Source organism: Schistocerca gregaria, chromosome 2 (genome assembly GCF_023897955.1).
Source record: "Schistocerca gregaria isolate iqSchGreg1 chromosome 2, iqSchGreg1.2, whole genome shotgun sequence".
NCBI lineage: Eukaryota > Metazoa > Arthropoda > Insecta > Orthoptera > Acrididae > Schistocerca > Schistocerca gregaria.
In genome coordinates this window covers 808,191,918-808,218,575 of record NC_064921.1, presented here as the reverse complement: position 1 = coordinate 808,218,575, position 26,658 = coordinate 808,191,918, and the positions used below count along the sequence as shown (strand labels likewise).

At 41.4% G+C, this 26,658-nt stretch overlaps 1 protein-coding gene across 1 annotated transcript in view; it reads right to left on the bottom strand.

Annotated features, from left to right (window-relative positions):
• The window catches only part of LOC126335104 (putative pyridoxal-dependent decarboxylase domain-containing protein 2), a 103,638-nt gene that overhangs the window by 31,913 nt on the left and 45,067 nt on the right, over positions 1-26,658 (bottom strand). The window contains exons 7-9 of the mRNA XM_049998041.1: positions 22,353-22,424; positions 16,868-17,026; positions 16,442-16,543 (exon numbers count right to left, since the gene is read on the bottom strand). Of these exons, the coding sequence (XP_049853998.1) occupies positions 16,442-16,543; positions 16,868-17,026; positions 22,353-22,424 (333 nt within the window). The remainder of the gene's footprint in view (positions 1-16,441; positions 16,544-16,867; positions 17,027-22,352; positions 22,425-26,658) is intronic.

Below are 26,658 nucleotides of genomic sequence, written 5' to 3'. Positions count from 1 at the left end.
AACCAAATGGGACACTTCCACCCCTTGGATTAATGCTGCCTTCAATTCAGCACAGCATGTGGCTTCTAAAGCAATTCCTGCTGCTTTGATGTTTTCTTATTCCCTTAATTCTCCCTGGCTAATTTGTGGAGTATAAATGATCTATTGTCTGAGTGAATTATCACTTGTATGACTAAAGAAAACTTGAACAGAGCTAGAAAAAACATCGACCAGTGGCCAGCAAACCGCATGCGGCTCTTTGGACACTCCAGTGCAGCTCTTCGAAGAATCAACTCCGACTACAGCTCCTGCCAACTTTATTGCCACAATGAGGTTGAAAACTGGTGTTATCTGGGCACGTATGCAGCACATTGTTTTTTTTTCTTTCTATTGCAGTCATTTTAAATGTCTATTTGATGGAAGATAGTGGAAGAAAAAACCCTGTATGCTCTGTTTCCAAAAGTCCTTGGAGTGTCTATATTCAGATCAGTCCTCAAAATTTGGTGGCAATTGTTAATTGCAGATGACTAGGTATTGTTGGTGTTTTATTACAGGCTGGGCATTGAGAAGGTACGCACGACACACGTTATATCAAGGGAGTCGGTTATCAGTGTGTTTTCTGATCAGAGCCAGGTGGGTTGGAGAAAAGTGCGCAATTGAGGAAAATATCTACACGGTGTATTAAGCTACTTGTACCTTTCAACTAGCTGTGAATCTTACAGGTAATTTTGCCATTAAATTAGCAAGATATATAACTTTGTGACAGTTTTCATTTTTGGAATATGACACATATTTTAAGTACTAGATATAGGTAAATGATCATGATTTGAATGTAAATTACCCACAGGACCACATTTTCTTAACTAGTGTTTCATCAGAGATATGTATCCTTAGTAGTACAATATAAAAAATTTACTCCTTATCTCTTTAACATTGACCAGCCTGGGATCATTTCATGGCTCTTTTGGATACATTAAATATGTTTTTAATTGAGGAAAGACTTCTAAGACATTCTGGAAAGCTAACTTTCTTTTACAATATTCAAATTTATTCAAACGCAATGACCACTTTTTTAATAAAAACCGGTAATAAACACAAACGATGACACAGTCTCCCACATGACAACATTTCGTCAAAGATTCGTGCAGCCATAATTTTCCCTACTACATGGTATAATGTGAAACCCCCCATGTGCACATAGCAATGCATGTGTTCGCAAGCTGAATAATACATCTCGACAAACAAAACAAAACTATAATGAAACACTACCTTTGTACGTGACTAGCATACAGTTGCAGAAAGCATTACAAAAATCACCAAGTTCATCTTAAATTTGAAGAATGTGTGAGGCTATATTTAATGACACAGTCTGTGTGTTAACAAACACGCCCAGTTTGTATATAGTGCTCCATTTTTCAGACGCATGTGTATATTGCTCGTCTATCTTTTGGAATATGGCAAAGTAAGTTCACAGTGATTCCCCCTGAATCCGCAGCTGTTGAGATGACAAGTTTTATGCCTTGTTTATTCAACAATAACTGTTTTGCCTGAGGACACTATTGATTGCTGATGTTCCCTCTTGCTTGTTTGTAACTAATTATGAACAGTATACTCATGCATAGAGAAACTGGATCCCTACACTAAACAAGCTGACATGCTGCAAATAAAATATTAAATTATATAAGCTATTAGTGTAAGTTTCCATGGGAAAGCATAAACAAACAAAATATTGCTTTATGATCTAATAACTGGATTGCCAGAATATATACCATAGTTCTCTCAACAATTTAAGTAATTGTTACAACTTAGTGTTTCTGGTTTTCTTAAACCAATAACCTTCTTTTAAGGTGCCACCTCTTAGCCGTGGCTACAAAGAAGAAGCAGCAAAGAAAACTGGAAGATGCAAATTGTGAATTTAAAGTTGAATGGACTGAGAAATTTGCCTTCATACAAAACTCAAATGGTCTTCCAAAGTGTTTCATTTATGAAAGGGGGGGGGGGGGGGGGGGACTGGCACATAACAGGAAATCAAATTTTCAAATTTGGAGAGGTACTTTGCAACCAAACATGTGTCTATTGGAAGCAAATACCCTGTCAGTGATGTAAGAAAGAAAGCGGTTCAGGAACTTTAAATGAATAAAGAAAAGCCAAGTTCGATGTTTAATCACTAGGCAGAATTTTCCAACAGCACTAACCTTGAAAGCTTTGTTGTAAGTCAAGAGACTGGCAAGGTAGGAAAAATCATACACAGAAGGCAAATATATAAAAAAAAGTTATTTTGTAAGTGTATCCGGAGTGTTATCCCATGATTTTAAGAACAAGGAAAAGATTCTTAAAAAAAAGTACGGAGCTACCACTGTGTGCTAAAACAGTGAAAGAACAGTCAGAATATATTCGAACACTATTGATCAACCAATTGAAAACCTGAAAGTAGTTTCACCTACAGTTGCTGACGAATATTGTGACATAAATGACACAGCACAATTTTCACTTCTCGTGCAGTTTATTTCACCTTTGTTTTTTTTTTTTGGTCATCAGTCTACTGACTGGTTTGATGCGGCCCACCACGAATTCCTTTCCTGTGCTAACCTCTTCATCTCAGAGTAGCACTTGCAACCTACGTCCTCAATTATTTGCTTGACGTATTCCAATCTCTGTCTTCCTCTACAGCTCCCTCTAGTACCATGGAAGTCATTCCCTCATGTCTTAGCAGATGTCCTATCATCCTGTCCCTTCTCCTTATCAGTGTTGTCCACGTATTCTTTTCCTCTCCGATTCTGCGTAGAATTTCACCTACAGGTCCAAAAGAAGAAATTTTAGGATCACTGCTACCTAAAAGTCAAACACGTGGTGAGAATATTGCAAATAGTGTCACAGAATGCTTGAACAAATACCATATTCCAGTTGTTAGAATTGTTTCAGTTGCAAAAGACAGGGCAAACTGTATGACTGGAGAGACAAAGGGATCTGCTTCTCTTTTAAAAGAAAAAGAAAAAAAATCAGCCATGAGGTACTTCATCATCACTGCATCACTGACTGAGAAGTGATTTGTGCCTGGACATTCCCAGAAGAAATTGGCTGTGTTAAGTCATTAAGATGGTCAACACAATAATGGCTAAAGCTCTTTATCATGGGCAATTTAAGGAATTTTTGATTGAAATAAAGAGTGAATATGCAGATCTGCTTTATAACAAGGTCTGTTGCTTTGTAAGAGGATCATTCTACAGAATTTCACGTCTTTATTATCAGAAATTAAAGTATTTCTCCTAGGAAGAGGAACTGACTGTCCTGAATTAACACAAGAGAATTAGATCCAAAAATTTTATATTATGGTAGACATTACAGCTCATCTAACTGAGCTGAATTGTAAACTACAAGAGAATGGGAAAACAGTCTTTTCGATTCAAAAATAAATTGTTTCTTTTGGCACAAGATTTGGGGAGAGGAACATTAATTCATTTTCCAAGTCAGCTGAAATATCGGTAAGAAAATAACAGAACATGGTAATTGTCATTCCCTTTCTCAAAAGAACAATTTTAAACATGAGAGAAACTTTCCTGCAGAGGTTTCAGAAGTTCAGAAGTTCAGAAAAAGCAAAGTGTCATTAGCCTTCGTTAAAAATGCACTCCACGCTAACATAACAAAACTAAATTTTTCTCCCTTTAATTTTGAAATTGGCACTTTTGAAATTCAATTACTAGAGCTAAATGACCTATAGAGCTCCAAATTTGAGCATCTTAATGCTGATTTGGAACAATTAGATAGAAAAAAATTGATCTTAGTTCACAGCACATATAGGCTCCTTCGAAAGACCTAGAGAAGGAAGACATGGTAATTTTTAACACCTGGAAAAGTATTCCAGAATCATTTCACCAGTTAAGAAACTAGCACTTGCTGTTCTGGCACTTTTCTGCTCCAAATATACATGTGAACAATCTTTTTCAAGCATGAACCCTGTAAAAAATAAATTGAGGAATTGCCTTATTGACAACAACCTGGAATCCAGCCTAAACTTAAAAAACAACAACATACAAAGCAGACCTAGTCAAAATTTCCAAAGAAATGCAGGGCTACTGCTCATATTAAACTTGCACTGTCATATGTCATTTATTGTATTTTATTTGTCAATCAATAGGGTTGTGATCTCTACATTTATTTGCTATCAGTACTATTAACCAACTCCTAAAAGCACAGTTTCAGAAAATAAGAACAGCTCTCACAAAATTTTTTAACCACAAAACTACTGGAATTTGGGTCTTTTAACGAATGACTTTGCCGACCACTGACCTAGGTTGGTTGGCTGGTTGTTTGGGGAAGGAGACCAGACAGCGTGGTCATCGGTCTCATCGGATTAGGGAAAGATGGGGAAGGAAGTCGGCCGTGCCCTTTCAGAGGAACCATCCTGGCATTTGGCTGGAGTGATTTAGTGAAATCACGGAAAACCTAAATCAGGATGGGCGGACGCGGGATTGAACGACCATCCTCCCGAATGCGAGTCCAGTGTCTAACCACTGCGCCACCTCGCTCGGTTACCACTGACCTAGCCCATCTGCTATTGTGCAACCTTGTGACTGAAGTCCTTGAAGGCACATGCGAGCCAAATAGAAAAGTAGTTAAGTGATTAATTTCTTTCCTTCTATTCTCTTCTCTCGTCTCTCTCTCTCTCTCTCTCTCTCTCTCTCTCTCTCTCTTTGCTTGAATGGGGGAAGGAGACTCATTTCACCTTCCCCACTATTGACAGCTTCTTGCTGGTGTCTCACCAGGTGACGCATCTTACTGCCTTGCATGGTTATCACTGCCCCATCTAAGCTTCAAAAGTGGCTGCTAGACCGGCATCATGGAGAGGCCTTTGAACAGTGCAGTGCAGGCAGTTTACATGTAGCCTTCATGCAGTGTGGAGTTGGGGCCAGCAGCTGCACTTGGAGCAATGGATGTGTGGTGCAGATCAGCACAATGTCTCTTTCAGGTCATCATCCACCCTTCTTCGCCAGAACTGGGCAGAAGGCAAAAGCATCAAGTATGTTACAGAGAGAGTGTTCTGTGTCAGTGGCTTCTTGCTGGGCAGGCCTAGCCTGCTTACGGCTGTGTGGGTGGCTATCGAGCATTTTCTAGCATGGCTTGCAACTCATTTGCAGTCACATATCCTGACTGACTGTGATCAAGCTGAGTACCTTATGTTATCTGAATTGCAACGGAAATGAAGTTTTGGCGTCAATGAAGAGGCCTTTATCTGATTAACTGATTCATCATAGGGAATTTTCATTTAATTTTATTGTTCTGTTTAATACATATGGTAACTTTCATCTAAATTTTGTTTTAGATTATTTGGTGTAAACCTGGGTAAGCTGTAAAGGAGAACTGTTATGTTTTGTTAACTAGTTAGTGTTGGAGGTCTGCCTAATGTCTTGATTTTGAGTTTATTTGCAAAAATTCATAGTTCAGTTTTAATTATTTTGTTGATTCATTTAAATTTTTAATGCTAAAATTATTAAATTATCTTCTTTAACGCCATGAAAAGGGTATCACTGTAATTCAGTAACTGCGTTATTCACCATTTTGAACATTTTCCAAGCCGTAAATTTAATATGGCAAATTAACTTGGAATTTTCCTACCTGTTGTTATTAAAGGGGACATGTTGTTACTTCAGAAAATAAATGTTTGTTCTCAAAAGGATAAATGATATTAGTTGAAGGGGCCTAGTCCTTCGAAGTCATTTTCCTGATCCTTTTAATTTCTGATCAACTGAAGAAGGATGTTGTTAGTGATGTTCAACAAGCAATCTATGGCCCGTCAGCGCAGAAGAGGCAATGGCGCAGGAAAATTGCCGGATCTTCGACACATCACAACTTCTGAAACTAAACATGACAACAGCAGTATGGAGAACACCAACATTTCTAAGAGAAGATAAAAATGCAGTAGTTCTACCAGCTACAAAGGAAGTGTGAGAGTCCCATTGTGTGCTCGTGACTACCACCAGCAACTAAGCACTTTGCTACAGAATCCGCCCTAAAGGAAGCTGAACAAGTGCCCAACATTTAAGTTACTTTTCTTATTAACAGCTTTGCATGACGAGTCAACTTTGATGACAGAAGATATGAACAAGCTCAATCCATAGGCTCCAGCACCACCACACTTGTATGTAGAGCCTACAATTCACAAAGAAAATGTACCACTGCAGCCTATAGACAACACCACTACTGCATCCCACATATAAAGTTCCCATGTATCTCTAGCCTTACTTCTGAAACCTGTAATAGGACATTGCTGACATCACTTGAAAAACTCTGCCAAATTTGTAAGCATACTGAAAGATACGCAGTGGTATGAGGACAGTTCTGCTTGTGGGCTTTGACTTAAGATGTCTTTTTACATGGGTAAAGCTTCAAAATGTCTTGGTAATCTTAGCAATTCATTCTGAGTTCCAAAAAGTGGAGCTACTTGAACACACACCACAACCTACTTCAAATGTGGTGGAGACTTCTATGAATAAACGGAGTACCCACTGACTTATCGCTTTCCCCTGGTACTGGCAAATTATATGGAGCACTTTGGAGATAGCACTAAAAACTACACCTCAAGCCTGAACACTTCTTCAATTACATTTATGACACCATCGTAGTGTGATAACATGGCAGAGAGGTCCTGAATGAATGTGTGGACCACCCAGCGTCCAGCAAATCATACTGTTCACAAAGGAGTCAGAACAGAATGGATGTCTTCCATATTTGGATATTCTAATGATAAAAGCAGATGGTACTACAGGACACGCAGTCTACAGAAAAAGCCTTCAAAATTTTTTTCAATAAAGATGATGAAGTAAATATTCCAGAATTTGAATCAAGAACAGCTGCCAACATCAGTACTTAGAAGCAGAGATCCTCGGAGTAGTGAAGCAACTTAAATCACTTAATAAAAGCAAGTCTTCCGGTGCAGACTATACACCAATTAGGTTTCTTTCAGAGAGTGTTGACACAATATCTCCACACTTAACAATCATACACAATAGCTTGCTCGACGAAATATCCATACCCAAAGACCGGAAAGTTGCACAGGTCACACCAATATTCAAAAAAGGCACCAGGAGTTGAGCCACTAAATTACAAGCTAAAATCATTAAACATCAATATGCAGAAGGATTTTGGTACATATATTGTGTTCGAACATTATGAATTACCTCAAAAAGAATGGTCTATTGACACACAGACAACACTAACTTAAAAAACATAGTTCTTCTGAAACACAACTACCTCTTTACTCATGTGAAGTGTTGAGTGCTATTGATAAGGGATTTTAAATTGATTCCATATTTCTAGATTTCCAGAAGGCTTTTGACATTTTTCCACCCAAGTGGATTGTAGTGAAATTGCATGCTTATGGAATAGTCTCAGTTGTGTGACTGGACTCGTGATTTCCTGTCAAACATATCACAATTCGCAGTAACTGATGGAAAGTCATCAAGAAAAACAGTTGTGATTCCTGGCATTCCCCAAGGTAGTGTTATATGCCCTCTGCTGTTCCTTTTTTGTATAAACAATTTAGGAGACAATCTGAGCAGCTGTCTTAGGTTGTTTGCACATGATGCTGTTTATCATCTAGTAAAGTCACCAGACGATCAAAACAAATTGCGAAATGATTTAGATAAGATACTGATTTGGTGCTAAAATTGGAACTGATACTAAATAATGAAAAGTGTGAGCTCATCCACAGGAATGCTGAAAGGAATATGTTAAACTTCAGTTAGACAATAAACTAATCAAATCTAAAGGCCGTAAATTCAACTAAATACCTAGGAATTACAATTAGAACAACTCAAGTCGGAAAGACGACACAGAAAATGTTGACGGGAAGGCAAACCAAAGACTGCGATTTATTGGCAGAACACTCAGAATATGTAGCAGATCTTCTAATGAGACTGCCTACACTACACCTGTCCATTCTCTTTAGGAGTATACTGCTGTGAGATGTGGGATCCTTGCAAGATGGGTTTAACACAGTACATCGAGAACGTACCCAGAAGAGCAGCACATTTGTATTATCGAGAAATGGAGGAGGGAAATGTCACAGACACGATACATGATTTGGGGTGGACATCATTATAACAAAGGCATTTCTTGTTGTGGTGGGATCTTCTCACGAAATGGGAAATCGGAGCTCTCACAGACTGATACAGATGTTCATTTTTTGCATGCACTGTTTGGGTGTGGAATAACAGAAATGTTGTAAAGGTGGTTTTATGAACCCTCTGTCAGGCACTCAAGTGTGATTTACAGAGCATCCATATAGATGTAGCTATAGATCTGTATCTTCATGCAATGAGCTCTCATCACCTGATGCAGTGTTCTGTAAACTCAAACTCGCAGGGCAAGTACCAGTTGTGACAAAGACAGCCTCTCAGCCGAACTGCAATGTCTTAGAGATTTGTTTCCTAAAATTGGTTCAGTGGAGCATAGATTAAAACCACACTGAAGAAAACGAGTGATATGGCCACCTACAAAGAAGAGGTTGAGAAACCTGCCTTTATCCCATACATTGGACTTGCTTCGGCAAAAACTGCAAGATCCTCAGAAAAAACAACAGCAAGGTCACCTTTCAACCACCACAAAAAATGAAATATACACTTGGCTCGGCAAAGGACCAACTACAATAACAAATATCTGGTGTACAGAACATCCTTGCAAGTGTGGCCTCCAGTACAACAGTCGAATATGGCACTGATATCTTGAAATGCTATATGGAACACATTAGATGCATGCATCTGGGACAAAGATAAATCAGCATGGCAGATCACAGCCAGAACATGGGAGCTATGTTTGAATTTCGGAAAAGGAAAATGATGTGCTGAGTTAGTGACTTTTCAGAGAGTACCATTGAAGCTAAACTGAGATAAGGCTCCATGACAATCTTGTCAACACAGATGAGGGCTACCAGCTAAGTTCACCATGGAACCCTGCACCAGCACCTATACGCCAAGACTACACCTAGTAGTTAATGCTTCACATGTCTGGGCAAGTCTGAATGCACAGAGGGGGGGAGTATATGTATGGAATATATATCTACAGGACACCTGCACAATCTCAACACTTTGCACAAGATGATGAGAGTGACACTGACTGACAGAATTTAAATGCAACCAACCAGATGAAAGTCGAAAAGATGTCATCAATTTCAAAGTTCTGTATTTCAGGTATGTAACTGTACCTGATGGGCACAAGCCTGCAACTAAAACACATTATTAATCCAGTTATTGCCGTGCATGCCCTTGCACGGCTACAGTGTTTTGTCAGAACACATAGTTCTGGAAATGCGCAGCTCGCCAAAAAGGGTGAATGAGGAAGTGGGAGAGAAGATTGGGGAAGGGTGGCTAACAGCTTAGGTGGAAGCAGCAGCAGGCACACAGGACAAGGCAGGCATACCACCACCACCACCCCTCCCCTTCCCTCTTCCAACCAAACCCTAGTCTGCACAGAGATTTCCCCTGATGCATCCACACATACTCCTAATCCTCTGACCACCTACTACGAAGCAGGTGCAAAGGAGCACACCACCCTCATCAACCAGTACCATCCCAACAGGAACAATGTAATCATATCTCAATAAAATCATCTTGGTTTACAAGCCTCATCATTTTGAGTAAAACACTTGAGCTTTTGACAGCTGTCTACGCTGTCATCATCAAGAGTTGAAATTACTGGTTGCCGGGACTGACATGGCAGCATCTGGAACCTTCCAGGGAAGGCCCAAGTGAAGCATATGCAGGAAGGCAAATTGGGTAGCTCCTAGTGGCTCCACATGCTGTGGGACCGAGTGATATCACAAATTGCAATGGTCCAATGCCTAGTTTGGAACTGCTGTTCCCGCTTCCCTAAAAGTGTCAAGCATACAGCTTGTTTTCGCTCAGTGTCCAAAGCCCACCCCCATGGCCTACCACGTGTGAATGCCTGCCCCCTTTTAAAATTGTTGCTATTTATTCTAATTTCAGCAAGTTTTTTGGTAACGGTATACCAGTATGTTGTGGTTTGAGCCAAAACTCACATTTTTCTCAGATTGTATTTTATGCTAACTTTCTAGGAAATGTTCAGGCACGGACAACTTCCCTTTGATGTGTCATGAATGCTCTGCGCAAGACTCGGCAATTGTGAAAATGGTTTGAACTACGTAAATACTACTGCATTTACAGGGGACATCATACATTCCAGGAACTCTAAGACCTATGCTGTCTTTAAAAGGGCATAACATATATCTCATCTTGCAGGCAGGCAAAAATATCGGTCTCTGTCCATGTTTGTTCGACACGTACCCTACCTTGCTAGTAATTGCTCCACAGAATGGAAAGAAAGCAGCAGGCATTTTCTTGAGGGTCTCAACGAATGATTGTGAGTTAACATCGTGTTGTTGCAGTGTCCCAGTTTGGATGCTAATAACCATGCCAGATTTTTTGCAATCTGTAGGTGGGTGAACTGATTGCACTAACTGTAGGTCTCAGAGGGACATTTTCCTTGTGTGTCTTTAGCAATTCATTAAGCCAGCCACGTCTGGCGGTAAGTGGCATTAATTTCATCATTTCTTCTGGAAAACCAGAGTCCTTTATTCACTTCCTTGTCTTTCTGACAATGGTCTGTGTTGGATCGAGCCTAAGTGTCCGATATGTATCATCATCTAGTAAATACAACACCTTCATGTCAGGTGGTAGCCTTTGACATTCAGGATCACAGTGGCAACCAAGTCCTCTTTTATATGTAATAAGCATAAGCCATTTGTTCCTACCAGCTAACACTGCATTTTGGTGGCTTAGCTTTCACAAGCATACGGTCAGTAGTTAGTGTGATGTCCTCAGCTGCATCACACGAGATATGTCTAATGCTCTGATCTGTTCCACTAACAATACCCAATACTGGCAGATGCCATGATGCTGGGGGAACATTAAGGCCTTTACTCTGTGCTGCAACAGACCCACCATCCAGTTCTCGGTTGGAATGATTATCAACCACTTTGTGGGTTTTACTGCAGTCCATGTTGGCACCTCTGCAACTTAAGCAGTCGAACTTTGAACATTCTTCAGATATCATCTTGCACAAACCTAAGCACTGTTGCATTGCTGTGACTATGTCAACCCACTCCCAACTGAAGGCCTACATGGTTGATGCCAGGAGGAGATGACAATAGGGTAAATTTCTGGCATTAACATCAAGTTCATACCTTGTGCAACCTATTCGCTCTCTCACTATGGTATGACTAATTCCATCAAAATTCCGCCTACTGCAACATTTGAATGTAGTACTTGATTACACCAAAGCAAGGAATTACCTTCTTGTTCCAGCACTGTTGTAAAAATGCTGAGACACAGAACTGAGCAGCTGTGATTTCTTCTTTTGAAGATTTCCTAACAATCACACAATGCATGGTATGTTGTCACCATAGAGGAATTATATATGTCATCAAAGTCATTCTTGGTGGAATGCTTCAGTCCTCACTGGCTGACAAGGCCATAACTTCCTAAAATCATTCTCTGAAATGAGATTCATTCTGTCTGAGGTTTTGCCCACTACACCTAGAATAGCTTTCCGTCACTCTCCCAATCTCCGCAACATCCTTTGCAGATCTTATGCTCCTTCTGCACCCATCTCCCTAACCTATGACTTCTACCCCTGTGACCATCCCCACCAAGACTTGCCCTATGCACCCTCCTACCACCACCTATTTCAGCTCTGTAACTGGCAAGACATATTCTATCAAAGGGAGAGCCTCCTGCAAAACGACACATCATATACCAGCAATTATGTAACCACTGTTCGGACTTTTACATGACTACCAACCGTTATCATCAGGATGAATGGGCATAGGAAGAGGGTGTTTACAGACAATACACAATATCCTGCTGCAGAGCACGCTGTACAACATGACAGCCATCACCTCAGTGCCAGTTTTACCATCGCACCATCTGGATTCTTCCCCCAGACATCAGTTTCTCAGAACTCTGCATGTGGGAGCTAGCACAACAATATGTCCTTGGTTCTCACCACCCAACTGGTCTTAATTTACGTTAATTTCTTCCGTCTCAGCATTTATTCACAGTAACTACCACTTTCTTCACTCCATTTTAGTTTCCTACATCTTTCATTTTCTGATTTGTCTATTTTTCACTGTCCCGCCTTTCCCACCTCTGTCACAAACAATGCATTTAGCTTTTTGCTCCTATTCACTCGTGCATGATGTTTTAGTAGTAATCTCTGTCTTGCATATTAACCTGTCTTCCACCTTTAAGTCCTCAATCTCATCCGGTCAGCCCCAACAATCAGTCTTTCCTTCTTATCCTGTCCAGTAAAATCTCCCAACACCCATGGTTTTTGGGTGACTTTTCTGAACTCTACCCCTTTCCCTAAACCTCCCCAGTCCTTTTCCTTCACCCTGCTTCCTTCCCCTTCAACTCTTCTGCTGGAAGGAGGAGCCACTTGCTCTGAAAGCATGTAATAGTTAAACGTGTGTGTGTGTGTGTGTGTGTGTGTGTGTGTGTGTGTGTGTGTGTGTGTTTCCCTGCCCCTCTTGGTGAGTAGATTTTTTTATCTATCCATTTATATTATGTTATTCATCATCATAATGGTTAGTCTGGATGTTGTGTCACTTTTTTCGAAGTGCCAGTACAAGATATACTGGATCTTTTGGGTCAATAGTTTCTACCTGAGATGATCAAGCTGTTCTGCTATGCCTTGACAACAATATACTTTAATGTTCTGCGATAAATATTATGATATGACGGCTGGCACAGCTATGTTATCACCACTGTCACTGGACATTGTGGATGTTTTCATCGAGTACTTTGAGGAGCAAGCTCTGAACTCTGATACATTGTGACCATCTTGCTTCCTACAATACACTGACACCAACTTTTTCATATCGCTTTATGGTGAAAATGTAATGTTGCAGTTCCTCTATCAATTGAACAGTGTTCTTCCCAACATTAAATTTACTGTCAAGTTGGAGGAGGAAGGCAGGAGGCCGGCTTGGTCACTCAGTGTACAGGAAATTTACGTACTTAATCACCGACATATTTCAACACCCTGTACACAAGCAGGCACTGCTGAACACATTTGCACACATTGCAAAGATTATATCAGACATCAACCATCTAGAGTGAATTTTGAGCTGCTGAAGAGTGTGTTCAGAGAGAATGGTTACATTAAGGGAGAAATTGCAAAAGCTTTCAAGTGCCAACGAGGAAAGAGACTGTAAATCGCCAGAAGAGGTCAAGCCTGCTGCTTTCCTTCCATTCTGTGGAGCAACTACTAGCAAGATAGGGTGCATGCTGAATAGACATGGACTGGGAACAGCATTTCAAATGCGGCACTGGCCTCTCGGACCACGTGATATTACTTGAGCCTGTGGCAGACGTAGCTGCTACATGCTGCCCAACTTGCCTTCCGTGCATGCACCACTCTGGCCTTTCTGTAAGGTTCCAGATGCTGCCATTACACCTATACAAGCAGAACAAAGTACCAGCCCTGGCAGTCAATGATTTCAAATCCTTATGACGATGGTGGAGACAGCTGTTTAAAGCTCGAGACGTTAGAAACGACAGGGCTTGTAAACCAAGAAGATTTTATTTAAATGTGCCACTGCGAAAGACTCCAAAGACACATATGTAATCATATCCTTTGTCTGGGCTCAGACTACTTATCGTCCCTGACAAAGAAGATTATCCTTCTCGCAATCTTCCCATTTCTCCTAAAGTGGTTTTCTGCCATCCACTCATCTAAACAATACCCTAGTCCAGCCTTCGACCACACATCCTCCCAACACCTTGTCACTTGATTCATATCCCTGTGGAAGACAACAGTGCATGAAGTTTCCATTACACCCACACAACACATACTACACTAGCCCCATCAAAGGTTTATCCTGTACAGTCGGAAGCAATGCCACCTACTTAAGAAATAATGCCGTGTATCAATCCTATCACTATTTCTGCACAGTATTTTATGTGGTTACCCAGCTGAACACATGGCCATCACCAAATTGCAGCCAATAGCACAGACGACCAACAAGTGGTACAACATGCTACTGAGCACTACATGCTCTGTTTCGATAGCTGTTTCACAGCCCGTGACATATGCTCCCTCCACCTTTACTGATCATGTGCATGTGTGCTACACACATGCTGCACGCACGCGTACACACACACACACACACACACACACACACACACACACACACACACACACACTTGAGCTACGTACGTGTGAACTGACCTAACCTCTGCCCCCTTGCCCCTAACTTCATTCGTCTGTCATCCATATCCTCTACTCCATAATCTCCCTTTTCTGGTATTCTATCTTTTCCTTGTAATTCATTTTTCCATGTTGTCGTTAGCTACGACCAGAGGGAGCACAGGGGTGCCACATTCCTATCCTGCATGCCTACTGACCCCCCCTCCCAGCTCTCAGCCACCAACCCACAACCCTTCAACCTCATCCCCATCAATGCCCCTCCTCTTCACTCCACATGACAGGAAACCTCACCCCCCCGGTCGAACCCTCACACCCCAGTCGAGCTGCAGTCCTGGCATTAGGTAGTCAACCTATACAATATATATGTGAAGGTGCATGTGTTTATATGTGTGAGTATATATAGACTGTTGGGGTATAAGTGCAGATATTTCTATTCACAACTGAGGACAATGTATTGAACAACAGTACATTAGTATTTACTTCATTTACGAACTAATAATTATAGCTATTATAAGTAGTATATTTTTAGGTTAGTTAGTACCTCATAGTATGCAAGCCATTATTGTTTATTTTCTCCTGGGCAGCAGATCAGGTATTGAAATGTGAATGCAAATTCGATAGCCAATACCACTAGCTGTAATTCACTTCAAAGAACAGTTACTAACGTGCAGTGAACATTAGGTAGTAAATTATGCAATGTCTTCGCAAGAAGACTATTAGGTGCAGAGAAAAAAAATAACACAATGAAATGAGTACATATGAAGATCCCAATGATCCCAATATCTATATCCCTAACACTGCGTGTGTGTGTGTGTGTGTTGGGGAGGGGGGGGGGGGGGGCGGCGGCTTCGTACGGATCTGGCGAAGCATTTGTCCACAATATAGGAACATTGTCAGTCTTGTTTATGTGTCTATTGACAAGTCAGAACCTCAACTACTCCACGAGACATTCACTTACTCCATCAAAGTAGTTATACATTTCTGATCATTAAAACTGGAACACCAGGAAGGACAGTAAATAATAAAATATGACTTGAATGTGCATACGATACAGAAGGAAGAGTACAGCTGGGCAATGAGACAAACTGAGCTCCGATGACAAATACAGATGTCATTACATGCTGTGTCAACTCTATGCCAGAGTTCATGTATCATAGCTGCTAGCAGCTCATGGTGTTCCAGCCTTTAGGCAAACTGTGACCAGATGTTCCCAGTGGGTGCAGATCTGGCCAGGACAAAAGGGACACACTCTGCACTGAGGTAGGTCAGGACAGCACCAGCAAAATGTGGCCTTTTCTCATCTTGCTGCAAGAGACTTCTACGATACGACACAACCACTAGTCTTAACAAATCATAAACTTAACAGCTGTACAAATTACAGGCTAAACAAACCAGAAGTGACCATGTAGCATACTTAATGGCACTCTGTTACATCATGCCAGGAGCTGGGCCCATTTGACAATGACAAGGGCAGTTTTGCAACATCTGTCATCCTTGCAGCATACAGACGTTTGCCGCAATTATAAGCTGGATGCAAAATAAGGACTCATCTGAGAAGATAAGGTGCCACTCCTGCATCAAGTGTTTTCACTGTGTACCCCTGCTGGCATATCTTTCTGCTGCTATGCCAATGGAAGCCACAACATTGTCACATTGCTGACACTCTGTGGTGTTCCACACATCACAACATTGTGTATGTCAATTCTTCTCTTCCTGCAAACATCCCCATTTCCTGACTAAAGTTAAGTGATGTGTACAAACCTGCAAAGCTGGGCAAACAATATGTCTGCATTCTTAGGTGCATGTGGGATCACTGATTTAGGCGGCACAGCATGAACCTATTGATACCATATTCATATGCTGGTAGTGGAATCCTGTCCAATGCAAGCATTAATGTCATAAAACGATAAATCTCTATCTTGATACACTATTATCTTGTCACTGTTGAATTTTCTTCTCTACAAAAGGCATAATGCAAACTTCTCACAAACAACCTACATTCAAACGGAATTTCTGAATGGAAAACCTGCTGCATTATCTTTCCTCATATGCTGAATGTAGATGGCATTCCCCTGCCTATTTTGTGCTGGTCATTTGCATATTACCACATGTAGGTAAACTTCACACCAATTCGACTTTACTGAATGATGCCTTCATGGTGTTGCATGTATAATAGCTAGAAATGCATTACTCCGATGACTTTTACCAAAGTTAACAACTCCATACACAAGCGACTTACCAACAAACGAAGGCATGGATATTTTGACAATCTTCTCCAGAGTTGTTCTGTCGATTCAAATGCTTGTCGTATCCTTTGATGGATTCCTTCTCTACCCAGAGCCTGGAAAATAAGTGAATGTAAATGACAGCAACAAATGTTTTAAGAATATTACTACTGAGCACACATCCACATCTGTAAATATTTCACACAGAAAAAAGGGGCAAGAAGGGAAGGAAGGAAGGAAGGAAGGAAGGAAGGAAGGAAGGAAGGAAGGAAGGAAGGAATTCTATGACTTGTTGAACTGACAGGGGGAGAGAGAGAGAAAGAGAGAGAGAGACTAATAAATGTTTGAAGTTGGGGGTGTAAAACTGTTAAAACCATTCCACCTCTCAAGTAGTTTATTAAATTCTCTCTGTTACTGCTCTAATTGTTGGACACACTTACCTGAAGAGTGACCCAGAGTGACATACAGCTCAGCCGACGAGTGCTGTGGTCGGCTGTCAAACCAGCAATTATTGGAAGTGTGCTCTCACGAGGCACACCCACAGCAGCAACCAGCCTGGACGGCTTCATACTTGTCTGTTCAAACAGCCTGTACAAAGTCTAATTCCATTAGTCAAGGAAATCATCTTAACAAAATAAAATCAAAAGACTGAAATTAAGAAAATTTAGGGCTTCACCTTCTAAATGTTGCATGTATAGTATAGAAAACTGTGGGTCTACTATCAGACAAGACTTTTGGACCTGCCCTGTTAACATAGAAACACTAATGACAACTGAAAGCCCAAGATGAAAAAATAAAAAATTGTGACACACGCCCCTTTTCCTTGATCATCAAACCCTTGTCACCAAGACATGTGGTGAATATTTAGTAGAGCCAAAGGGAGGATAAGAACCTGGAACACTTGTCACATGCCTTCAGAGGAAGGGTCTGTTCAAGAACATTTTTCCACACTCTTGACTCATTATTTACCCCCTTAGCCCTCCCCCCCCCCCCCCCTCACTCCACCAATTTCCCTCATACATTTTCCTGTGTCAGTTTTTGCTACTACTTGCTATTAAGCATTGCTACGCACTGTATAAAAGTCTTGCCCTTAGGCACTCCTCTCAGCTTGACACCCCAAGCAGCAACTACTGACTAGGATACGTGCTGCATGGAAAGGTACAGTTGCTGAGCCTCTGGCACTTCTCTCAGTTTGGCTTTGGCGCCCCAAGCAGCAGCTTGTTTTGCCTTTGCCTTAAATTGGCCCTGTTCAAATGTAGAACACATGGCAGTATCAAAGACAGTTGTTTGCATTTATTCTACACAAGTTTTATCGTATCTCCAATGTAAAAGTTTTTCCATCACAAAAATTAGTTATCCCATACATTTCATTTTACACAAATTACAACAAAAGCCAAAAGGTTTGAATATTTTTCTAAGTGTAATTTACGTCTTATTTTATGGAAACTTATTGTTCACTAAACAAAACTATTATTATGATATTTTGTAAAAGCCAAATATACTGTCTTTTACATGTGGCATATTTTATAATCTGGAGATTTCTCTTTTGTAATTTTATAAAATAAAATTTAACATTATTTTATTCCTTTGCAAAAGTGAGAGAAGATAAGTTTACATAAAATTGTTAATAATACTGAAACCTGGTGTCATTATAATCATTAATCTGAACAACACAGATTCTAGAACACTCTAGAAGTTCATGGTTCAATATAGAGAACTGAAAACATACCAAATTAGGGGTCAGTAGCTGACAGTCAAGAGGTGCATTAGTCCTTGTTTCAGCAGCCTACAATACATCTGTTGTCTCATAAAGGCACAAGTAAGAAGCTATATTTAGTGCTAAAAAGCTGAATAGTGGATTTTCACTCTTGCGACAAGTTAAAATGAGGAATGAAATGTGCTGTAATTTGAAAAACTGTTTTTAGTCTGTCAGTAAAAAAATCCGAGGCCCGTGATCATTTCCTACCAAAATGATAAGTAATGTATTGAGGATAAGCAAAAAGATGAGTACATTTTTCTTTATATTATTAATCATGAAACTTTTTAGTAAATGATTTCTCTTTCCTTTAAATTTAAAAATGTTTTACATTAGCAATTTGTGATGCAAGAAGTGTACATAATTTGGATACAAAACAGCAAGAGTTGTTTTTCATGTAATTTTAAAAAGAGGGCCATTTCACTACTTCAAAAATTTGATTACAACACTGGATTTTTCATAACAATTACAGAGTGACGAGGTATTTTCCTGTGAGTAATGGAGGGGAGTGCAGTTCTGGTATTCAGCACAGCTCTGGTGAGCAAGTGTCTCCAATCACATATTTTAAGATCCTCAGGTGAAGCTGTTAGGTGCCTGCCATTCCAAAAGTGAAACCAAAAATTAGCATAAACTTTTTATAGTTTGAAAAGGTGTTGCTCAAATAAATTTAAATTCGCATAGAAATAGCTGAAAAGTCACGTTTTTTGGCCAATATTATGTTGCATGGAAAACCTAATAAAATCTTTTACAATCTGTTACCTAACAACTGGGGAAGGAGGTCAAACAGCCCACAGAATCTTAAAATTTGCCCCACATCTGTCAACTGTTGTTACAATATGAAACACACTGCAGTAAAACGGGGTTCGGAATGTAGAACAGGATGCAGCATGTAGTACTGAAAAGTGCTCGATCCAGTGGCGGGCTCAAGTATTCCTCCCGCATTCATGGCTGGAATGAGGACTGCTGCAACCACGTGACACACTTCCCTAGCCGAAGTGTGATTTTTCTCTATCTTCGTCCTTCCTCCAACTGACTTTAGGTCCTGCACTTTGACATTGAGGTTGGACAAGCAAATGAACAGTTTATCTTATGGAGGTTCTGTTAGCTATTTCATCTCATAAATTCTGCCCTTTATTCCCAAATCATCCGGTACTCAGTAAAACAAGACATCCTTCCCTTTTTTGTGCAGTTAAGGATGGGAGTTCTTGATACCGTTACAATTGGCATTGTTCTTGGAATCTTCAGCGGACTGATATTCAATTGCTTTTTACATTTCTCAAGCACAAGTGGCTGCAACTGTCAAAATTTCACCTTCATTACTGGCGGCAAACTAGAAACTTAGCTCACAGCTTGAGGTTATATCAACCTCGTGGCACTGCCTACAGGTCTTTCCCTGTGCATTTCCATGGTAGTTTCACACAAGTTACCTTGGCAGGCATTTGTGCTAAACACAGAAGCCTGTATCCATTTATTTTGACAGCTCCCACCTATCTGTGGAAGATATCACACTTCCGTATTTTAGTGGTTCCTCTAGTCAAATGGGCCTTTCAGTTCTGCTTCACAGTGAACATTCATTTATGATTTAATTTTACTATGTGACTGATGTATATTCAGTGATCTTGTTGATGGATCTTCCTGTCAGGCCAACAAATTTTTCTTCTAAGATGGTGGTGAACTATATACTCTTCAATGCTGTAAGCTTCCTCCTTTTCTCCTTTGTCTGTATCTATCACTTCTGATCATCTCTCTATTTCTATAATGATTTCACAATGTGCTTGTCTAATGTATGACTTTCTTACAGACCCTATGGAGATGTGCAGCAGAAAACTCACTACCAAGACTTCCTCTTGTGGGATGCCACTTACAAAGGTGAGGTTTGATAACGCTTCTTAATTTTTTCTGGAATACCTATTGTTCTTAAGAATGCACTCTAAGCATTCACCCTGCATCAGAGGTGCTGAAATTACACTCATGCTCATAAATTAAGGATAATTGCAGAATGTGATGCCACACAATGTGGCGCTTCATAAAACTGACACTTATAGCATAGGCACATAGGAAACACAACACACACGACACAGATCTGTCAGTCCATGATATTGGTGATAAGGTAAGAAAACTGTCCCGAAACACATGTGCTACAAAACGCCACTGTTTCCTGAACATGTACCCCGACATCAATATGGGATATGATCACCATGCACACGTACACAGGCCGCAAAACGGGTTGGCATACTCTGGATCAGGTGGTCGAGCAGTTGCTGGGGTATAGCCTCCCATTCTTGCACCAGTGCCTATCGAAGCTCCTGAAGTGTCGTGCGGATTTGAAGACATGCAGTGATACATTGACCGAGAGTATGCCAGACGTGCTTGATAGGGTTTAGGTCTAGGGAACAGGAAGGCCACTCCATTCGCCCAATAGCTTCTGTTTCAAGGCACTCCTCCACGATAACAGCTCGGTGGGGCCATGCGTTATCATCCATCAGGAGGAGGGTGGGACCAACTGCACCCCTGAAAAAGTGGAGATACTGGTGCAAAATGACATCCTGATACACCTGACCTGTTACAGTTCCTCTGTCAAAGACATGCTGGGGTATAGGTTCACCAATCATAATCCCACCCCACACCATCAAACCACAGCCTCCATACAGGTCCGTTTCAAGGTCATTAAGGGGTTAGTATCTGATACCTGGTTCACACCAGATGAAAACCCAGCAAGAATCACTGTTTCGGACTATACCTGGACTCGTCCGTGAACATAACCTGGGACCTCTGTTCCCATGACCATGTACTGTGTTCTCGGCCCCAGGCTTTACGGGCTCTCCTGTAACCAGGGGTCAGTGGAATGCACCTTGCGAATAAACCATGTCTGTTCAGTCGTCTGCAGACCGTGTGTCTGGAGACAACTGTTCTAGTGGCTGCAGTAAGGTCCCGAGCAAGGCTAACTGTAGTACTCCGTGGCTGTCTGTGGGCAATGAAGGTGAGATATTGGTCTTCTTGTGGTGTTGTACACTGTGGACATCACATACTGTAGTGGCTGAACACATTTTATGTCTTCTGGAATCGTTGCTATAATCTTGAGATCACACTTTGTGGCAAACAGAGGGCCTGTGCTACAACCTGCTGTGTTTGACCAGCCTCCAGTCGCCCTAGTATTCTACCCCCATAACATCATCAATGTGTGTTCTCTGAGCTGTTTTCAACACACAGTCACCATTAGCACGTCTGAAAACATCTGCACATTTACTTGCTGCACCATACTCTGACAGGCACCAACACATCTCGGCGTATGTGGACTGCTGCCAGCGCGACCGTCTGACGACCGCAGGTCAAATGCACCGCATGGTCATACACAGAGGAGATTTAAACCCGCAAACCGCCCACCAAAGCATTCTTGCACCATGTATCAGCATTATCCTTAGTTTATGAGCATGAGTGTAACATATTTAAATCACACACACTACAAGAAAATTGATTATGCACCTGTTGTAACTTGTGTTTCGATTCAAAGGTTCATACAGATATCCATTTGTATGTGTCTACTTACAACACCACTCACATTTGAAGTTTTTACTTTCACTGTGAAAAGCACTGACAGGAAGTGTAGGAGTTGGCCCTCTTCCACATTCTGTAAAGCTACAAATATTTTTGAACCTCATGTATCTCTCCTGTGGAAACTGTGCAGAGAAAATAAGCAAACAACACCATGCACAGTGGCATACAAACAGTCCTTATTCTTGGGCTCAATCTGTAAATCAAACGGGAAGAAGCCTCAATGTATGTTACATTAAAAACTTCACAGTGATTTGAAAATACTGAGGTAGACATGAATGCCAGGATGGAAACTATTCTTCCTTAACAACTGAAAAAAGTGCACTGTGCTGCATATTCTGATTTCAACAGTAAGTTCAAGGAGGCGTGCATGTGCGAAGAGCTGCAACACAAGGTGAGGAATTTTATATCCGCAGCACAGTCGCACCGAGCCACCACACCTTCATAAAAGTACTTTTGTGCTGACTTTGAGCCACTGATGTACTGGCATACAAGCAGATGATGTGCAACTTTCACTGGATGGCAGAAAATAATGACTAGTGACACTAAAAATTTGGACCAACTGAAGATTCTAAATTCCTGTTATTACTTCACTGAACGTACAGGAAAAAGGATACAACCATAGGCAATGTAGGAATGCCTAACCATGTACCGATCGGCAGAGTAAAGCTATCTGCAATTCTTCCAACCTGAAAAATAGAAAAATTAAGATCAGGATTTGGTTGGACAGTAAATGATTGCTACATCAAGAAAATATCCAAATTAATGTCATTATACAAACACATCTCACAAAACAATAAACCTGTTAAGTGAAGAACTCAAGCAACTCAGCTGCTTTTCAACCACATCCTGAATGCTGTTTACATTTTCATTACTGGTATTATAGTGAAAGTCAGGCTCATATTTCGGAAAAAGCCACCAGGTTTGGGCTGTACGGTGTAAGAGCAGTTAAGTAGTGAATGACAGTTTCTTTTGGTTGTCATGGTGGCACACACATTTGTGGATACCATTGTCATTTAGAAACAACAAAGGCGTTTATCAAACAATGGAAAATCCAAGATTGAATAATAATGACAATATTATCGAAAGGATAGATTGCGACTCACTGTATACTGGTGATGTTGACTCACAGACAGGCACAACAAAAAAACTGCTAAACAAGTAAGCTTTCGCCAAAACACCTTCTTCTGCATTGAATGACATGCACATAACCACATTAATGCAAACACAACTCGTGTGTGTGTGTGTGTGTGTGTGTGTGTGTGTGTGTGTGCAATCTATACTTTTCATAATAAATGTGTTTGCCAATTGGATTATGTTCAACTGCACTTCCAAAGTTTGAGTATAATTACGCACTGCAATAAATTTACTGCTGTAGCCTAAAAACCTCCCCCCTCTCCTCTCCTCCCCACCCCTCCCAAAAAGTTTAATTTTCAAGCCTGTGACTGTGTCTCTATTTTATATGGCTGCGATGTCTTTGTGCACGCAATCTGTCTACCAACAGTTTGTTTCACATTTATATTGGTGTAATCAAATTTCATCTGTATGAAAATATTATGAAGAAAGGCTTTACCTTCATCTGATAATGCAACAGAAGCTGTCAACAAATTGTACATCTGTTTTTGTTGTTGTTGTCTTCAGTCCTGAGGCTGGTTTGATGCAGCTCTCCATGCTACTCTATCCTGTGCAAGCTTCTTCATCTCCCAGTACCTACTGAAACCTACATCCTTCTGAATCTGCTTAGTACACTCCTGGAAATGGAAAAAAGAACACATTGACACCGGTGTGTCAGACCCACCATACTTGCTCCGGACACTGCGAGAGGGCTGTACAAGCAATGATCACACGCACGGCACAGCGGATACACCAGGAACCGCGGTGTTGGCCGTCGAATGGCGCTAGCTGCGCAGCATTTGTGCACCGCCGCCGTCAGTGTCAGTCAGTTTGCCGTGGCATACAGAGCTCCATCGCAGTCTTTGACACTGGTAGCATGCCACGACAGCGTGGACGTGAACCGTATGTGCAGTTGACGGACTTTGAGCGAGGGCGTATAGTGGGCATGCGGGAGGCTCGGTGGACGTACCGCCGAATTGCTCAACACGTGGGGCGTGAGGTCTCCACAGTACATCGATGTTGTCGCCAGTGGTCGGCGGAAGGTGCACGTGCCCGTCGACCTGGGGCCGGACCGCAGCGACGCACGGATGCACGCCAAGACCGTAAGATCCTACACAGTGCCGTAGGGGACCGCACCGCCACTTCCCAGCAAATTAGGGACACTGTTGCTCCTGGGGTATCGGCGAGGACCATTCGCAACCGTCTCCATCAAGCAGGACTACGGTCCCGCACACCGTTAGGCCGTCTTCCGCTCACGCCCCAACATCGTGCAGCCCGCCTCCACTGGTGTCGCGACAGGCGTGAATGGAGGGACGAATGGAGACGTGTCGTCTTCAGCGATGAGAGTCGCTTCTGCCTTGGTGCCAATGATGGTCGTATGTGTGTTTGGCGCCGTGCAGGTGAGCGCCACAATCAGGACTGCATACGACCGAGGCACACAGGGCCAACACCCGGCATCATGGTGTGGGGAGCGATCTCCTACACTGTCCGTACACCTCTGGTGATCGTCGAGGGGACACTGAATAGTGCACGGTACATCAAACCGTCATCGAACCCATCGTTCTACCATTCCTAGACCGGCAAGGGAACTTGCTGTTCCAACAGGACAATGCACGTCCACATGTATCCCGTGCCACCCAACGTGCTCTAGAAGGTGTAAGTCAACTACCCTGGCCAGCAAGATCTCCGGATCTGTCCCCCAATGTCAGTGTGATCATGTGATGTATCTGACCCCAGAAATGTGTCAATAAAGTTTCCCCTTCCTGGGACAATGAATTCACGGTGTTCTTATTTCAATTTCCAGGAGTGTATATTTATCTCTTTGTCTCCCTCTACGATTTTTACCCTCCACGCTGCCCTCCAATACTAAATTAGTGATCCTTTGATGCCTCAGAACATGTCCTACCAACCGATCACTTCTTCTGGTTAAGTTGTGCCACAAACTTCTCTTCTCCCCAATCCTATTCAATACTTCCTCATTAGTTATGTGATCTACCCATCTAATCTTCAGCATTCTTCTGTAGCACCACATTTCGAAAGCTTCTATTCTCTTCTTGTCCAAACTAGTTATTGTCCATGTTTCACTTCCATACATGGCTACACTCCAAACAAATACTTTCAGAAATGACTTCCTGACACTTAAATCTATACTCAATGTTAACAAATTTCTCTTCTTCAGAAACGCTTTCCTTGCCATTGCCAGTCTACATTTTATATCCTCTCTACTTCAACCATCATCAGTTATTTTGCTCCCCAAATAGCAAAACTCCTTTACTACTTTAAGCGTCTCGTTTCCTAATCTAATTCCCTCAGCATCACCCAACTTAATTCGACTACATTCCATTATCCTCATTTAGCTTCTGTTGATGTTCATCTTATATACTCCTGTCAAGACACTGTCCATTCCATTCAACTGCTCTTCCAAGTCCTTTGCTGTCTCTGACAGAATTACTATGTCATCGGCGAACCTCAAAGTTTTTATTTCTTCTCCATGGATTTTAATACCTACTCCGAATTTTTCTTTTATTTCCTTTACTGCTTACTCAATATACAGATTGAATAACATCGGGGAGAGGCTACAACCCTGTCTTACTCCCTTCCCAACCACTGCTTCCCTTTCATGCCCCTCAACTCTTATAAATGCCATTTGCTTTCTGTACAAATTGTAAATAGCCTTTCGCTCCCTGTATTTTACCCCTGCCCCCTTCAGAATTTGAAAGAGAGTCTTCCAGTCAACGTTGTCAAAAGCTTTCTGTAAGTATACAAATGCTAGAAACGTAGGTTTGCCTTTCCTTAATCTTTCTTCTAAGATAAGTCGTAAGGTCAGTATTGACTCACGTGTTCCAACATTTCTAAGGAATCCAAACTGATCTTTCCCGAGGTTGGCTTCTACTAGTTTTCCATTCATCTGTAAAGAATTCGCGTTAGTATTTTGCAGCTGTGGCTTATTAAACTGATTGTTCGGTAATTTTCACATCTGTCAACACCTGCTTTCTTTGGGATTGGAATTATTATATTCTTCTTGAAGTCTGAGGGTATTTCGCCTGTCTCATACATCTTGCTCGCCAGATGGTTGAGTTCTGTCAGGACTGGCTATCCCAAGGCTGTCAACATTGCATTGGAACTACTGTCTACTCCGGGGGCCTTGTTTCGACTCAGGTCTTTCAGTGCTGTGTCAAACTCTTCACACAGTATCGTATCTCCCATTTCATCTTCATCTACAGCCTCTTCCATTTTCATAATATTGTCCTCAAGTACTTAGCCCTTGTATAGACCCTCTATATACTCCTTCCACCTTTCTGCTTTCCCTTCTTTGCTTAGAACTGGGTTTCCACCTGAGCTCTTTATGTTCATGGAAGTGGCTCTCTTATCTCCAAAGGTCTCTCTAATTTTCCTGTAGGCAGTGTCTATCTTACCCCTAGTGAGATAAGCCTCTACATCCTTAAATTTGTCCTCTAGCCATCCCTGCTTAGCCATTTAGCACTTCCTGTCGATCTCATTTTTGAGACGTTTGTATTCCTTTCTGCCTGCTTCATTCATTTTTTTCTCCTTTCGTTGATTAAATTCAATATTTCTTGTGTTACCCAAGGATTTCTACTAGCCCTCATCTTTTTACCTACTTGATCCTACGCTGTCTTCACTACTACATCCCCTCAAAGCTACCCATTCTTCTTCTACTGTATTTATTTCCCCCGTTCCTGTCAATTGTTCCCTTACGCTCTCCCTGAAACTCTGTACAACTTCTGGTTCTTTTAGTTTATCCAGGTCCCATCTCCTTAAATTCCCACCTTTTTGAAGTTTCTTCAGTTT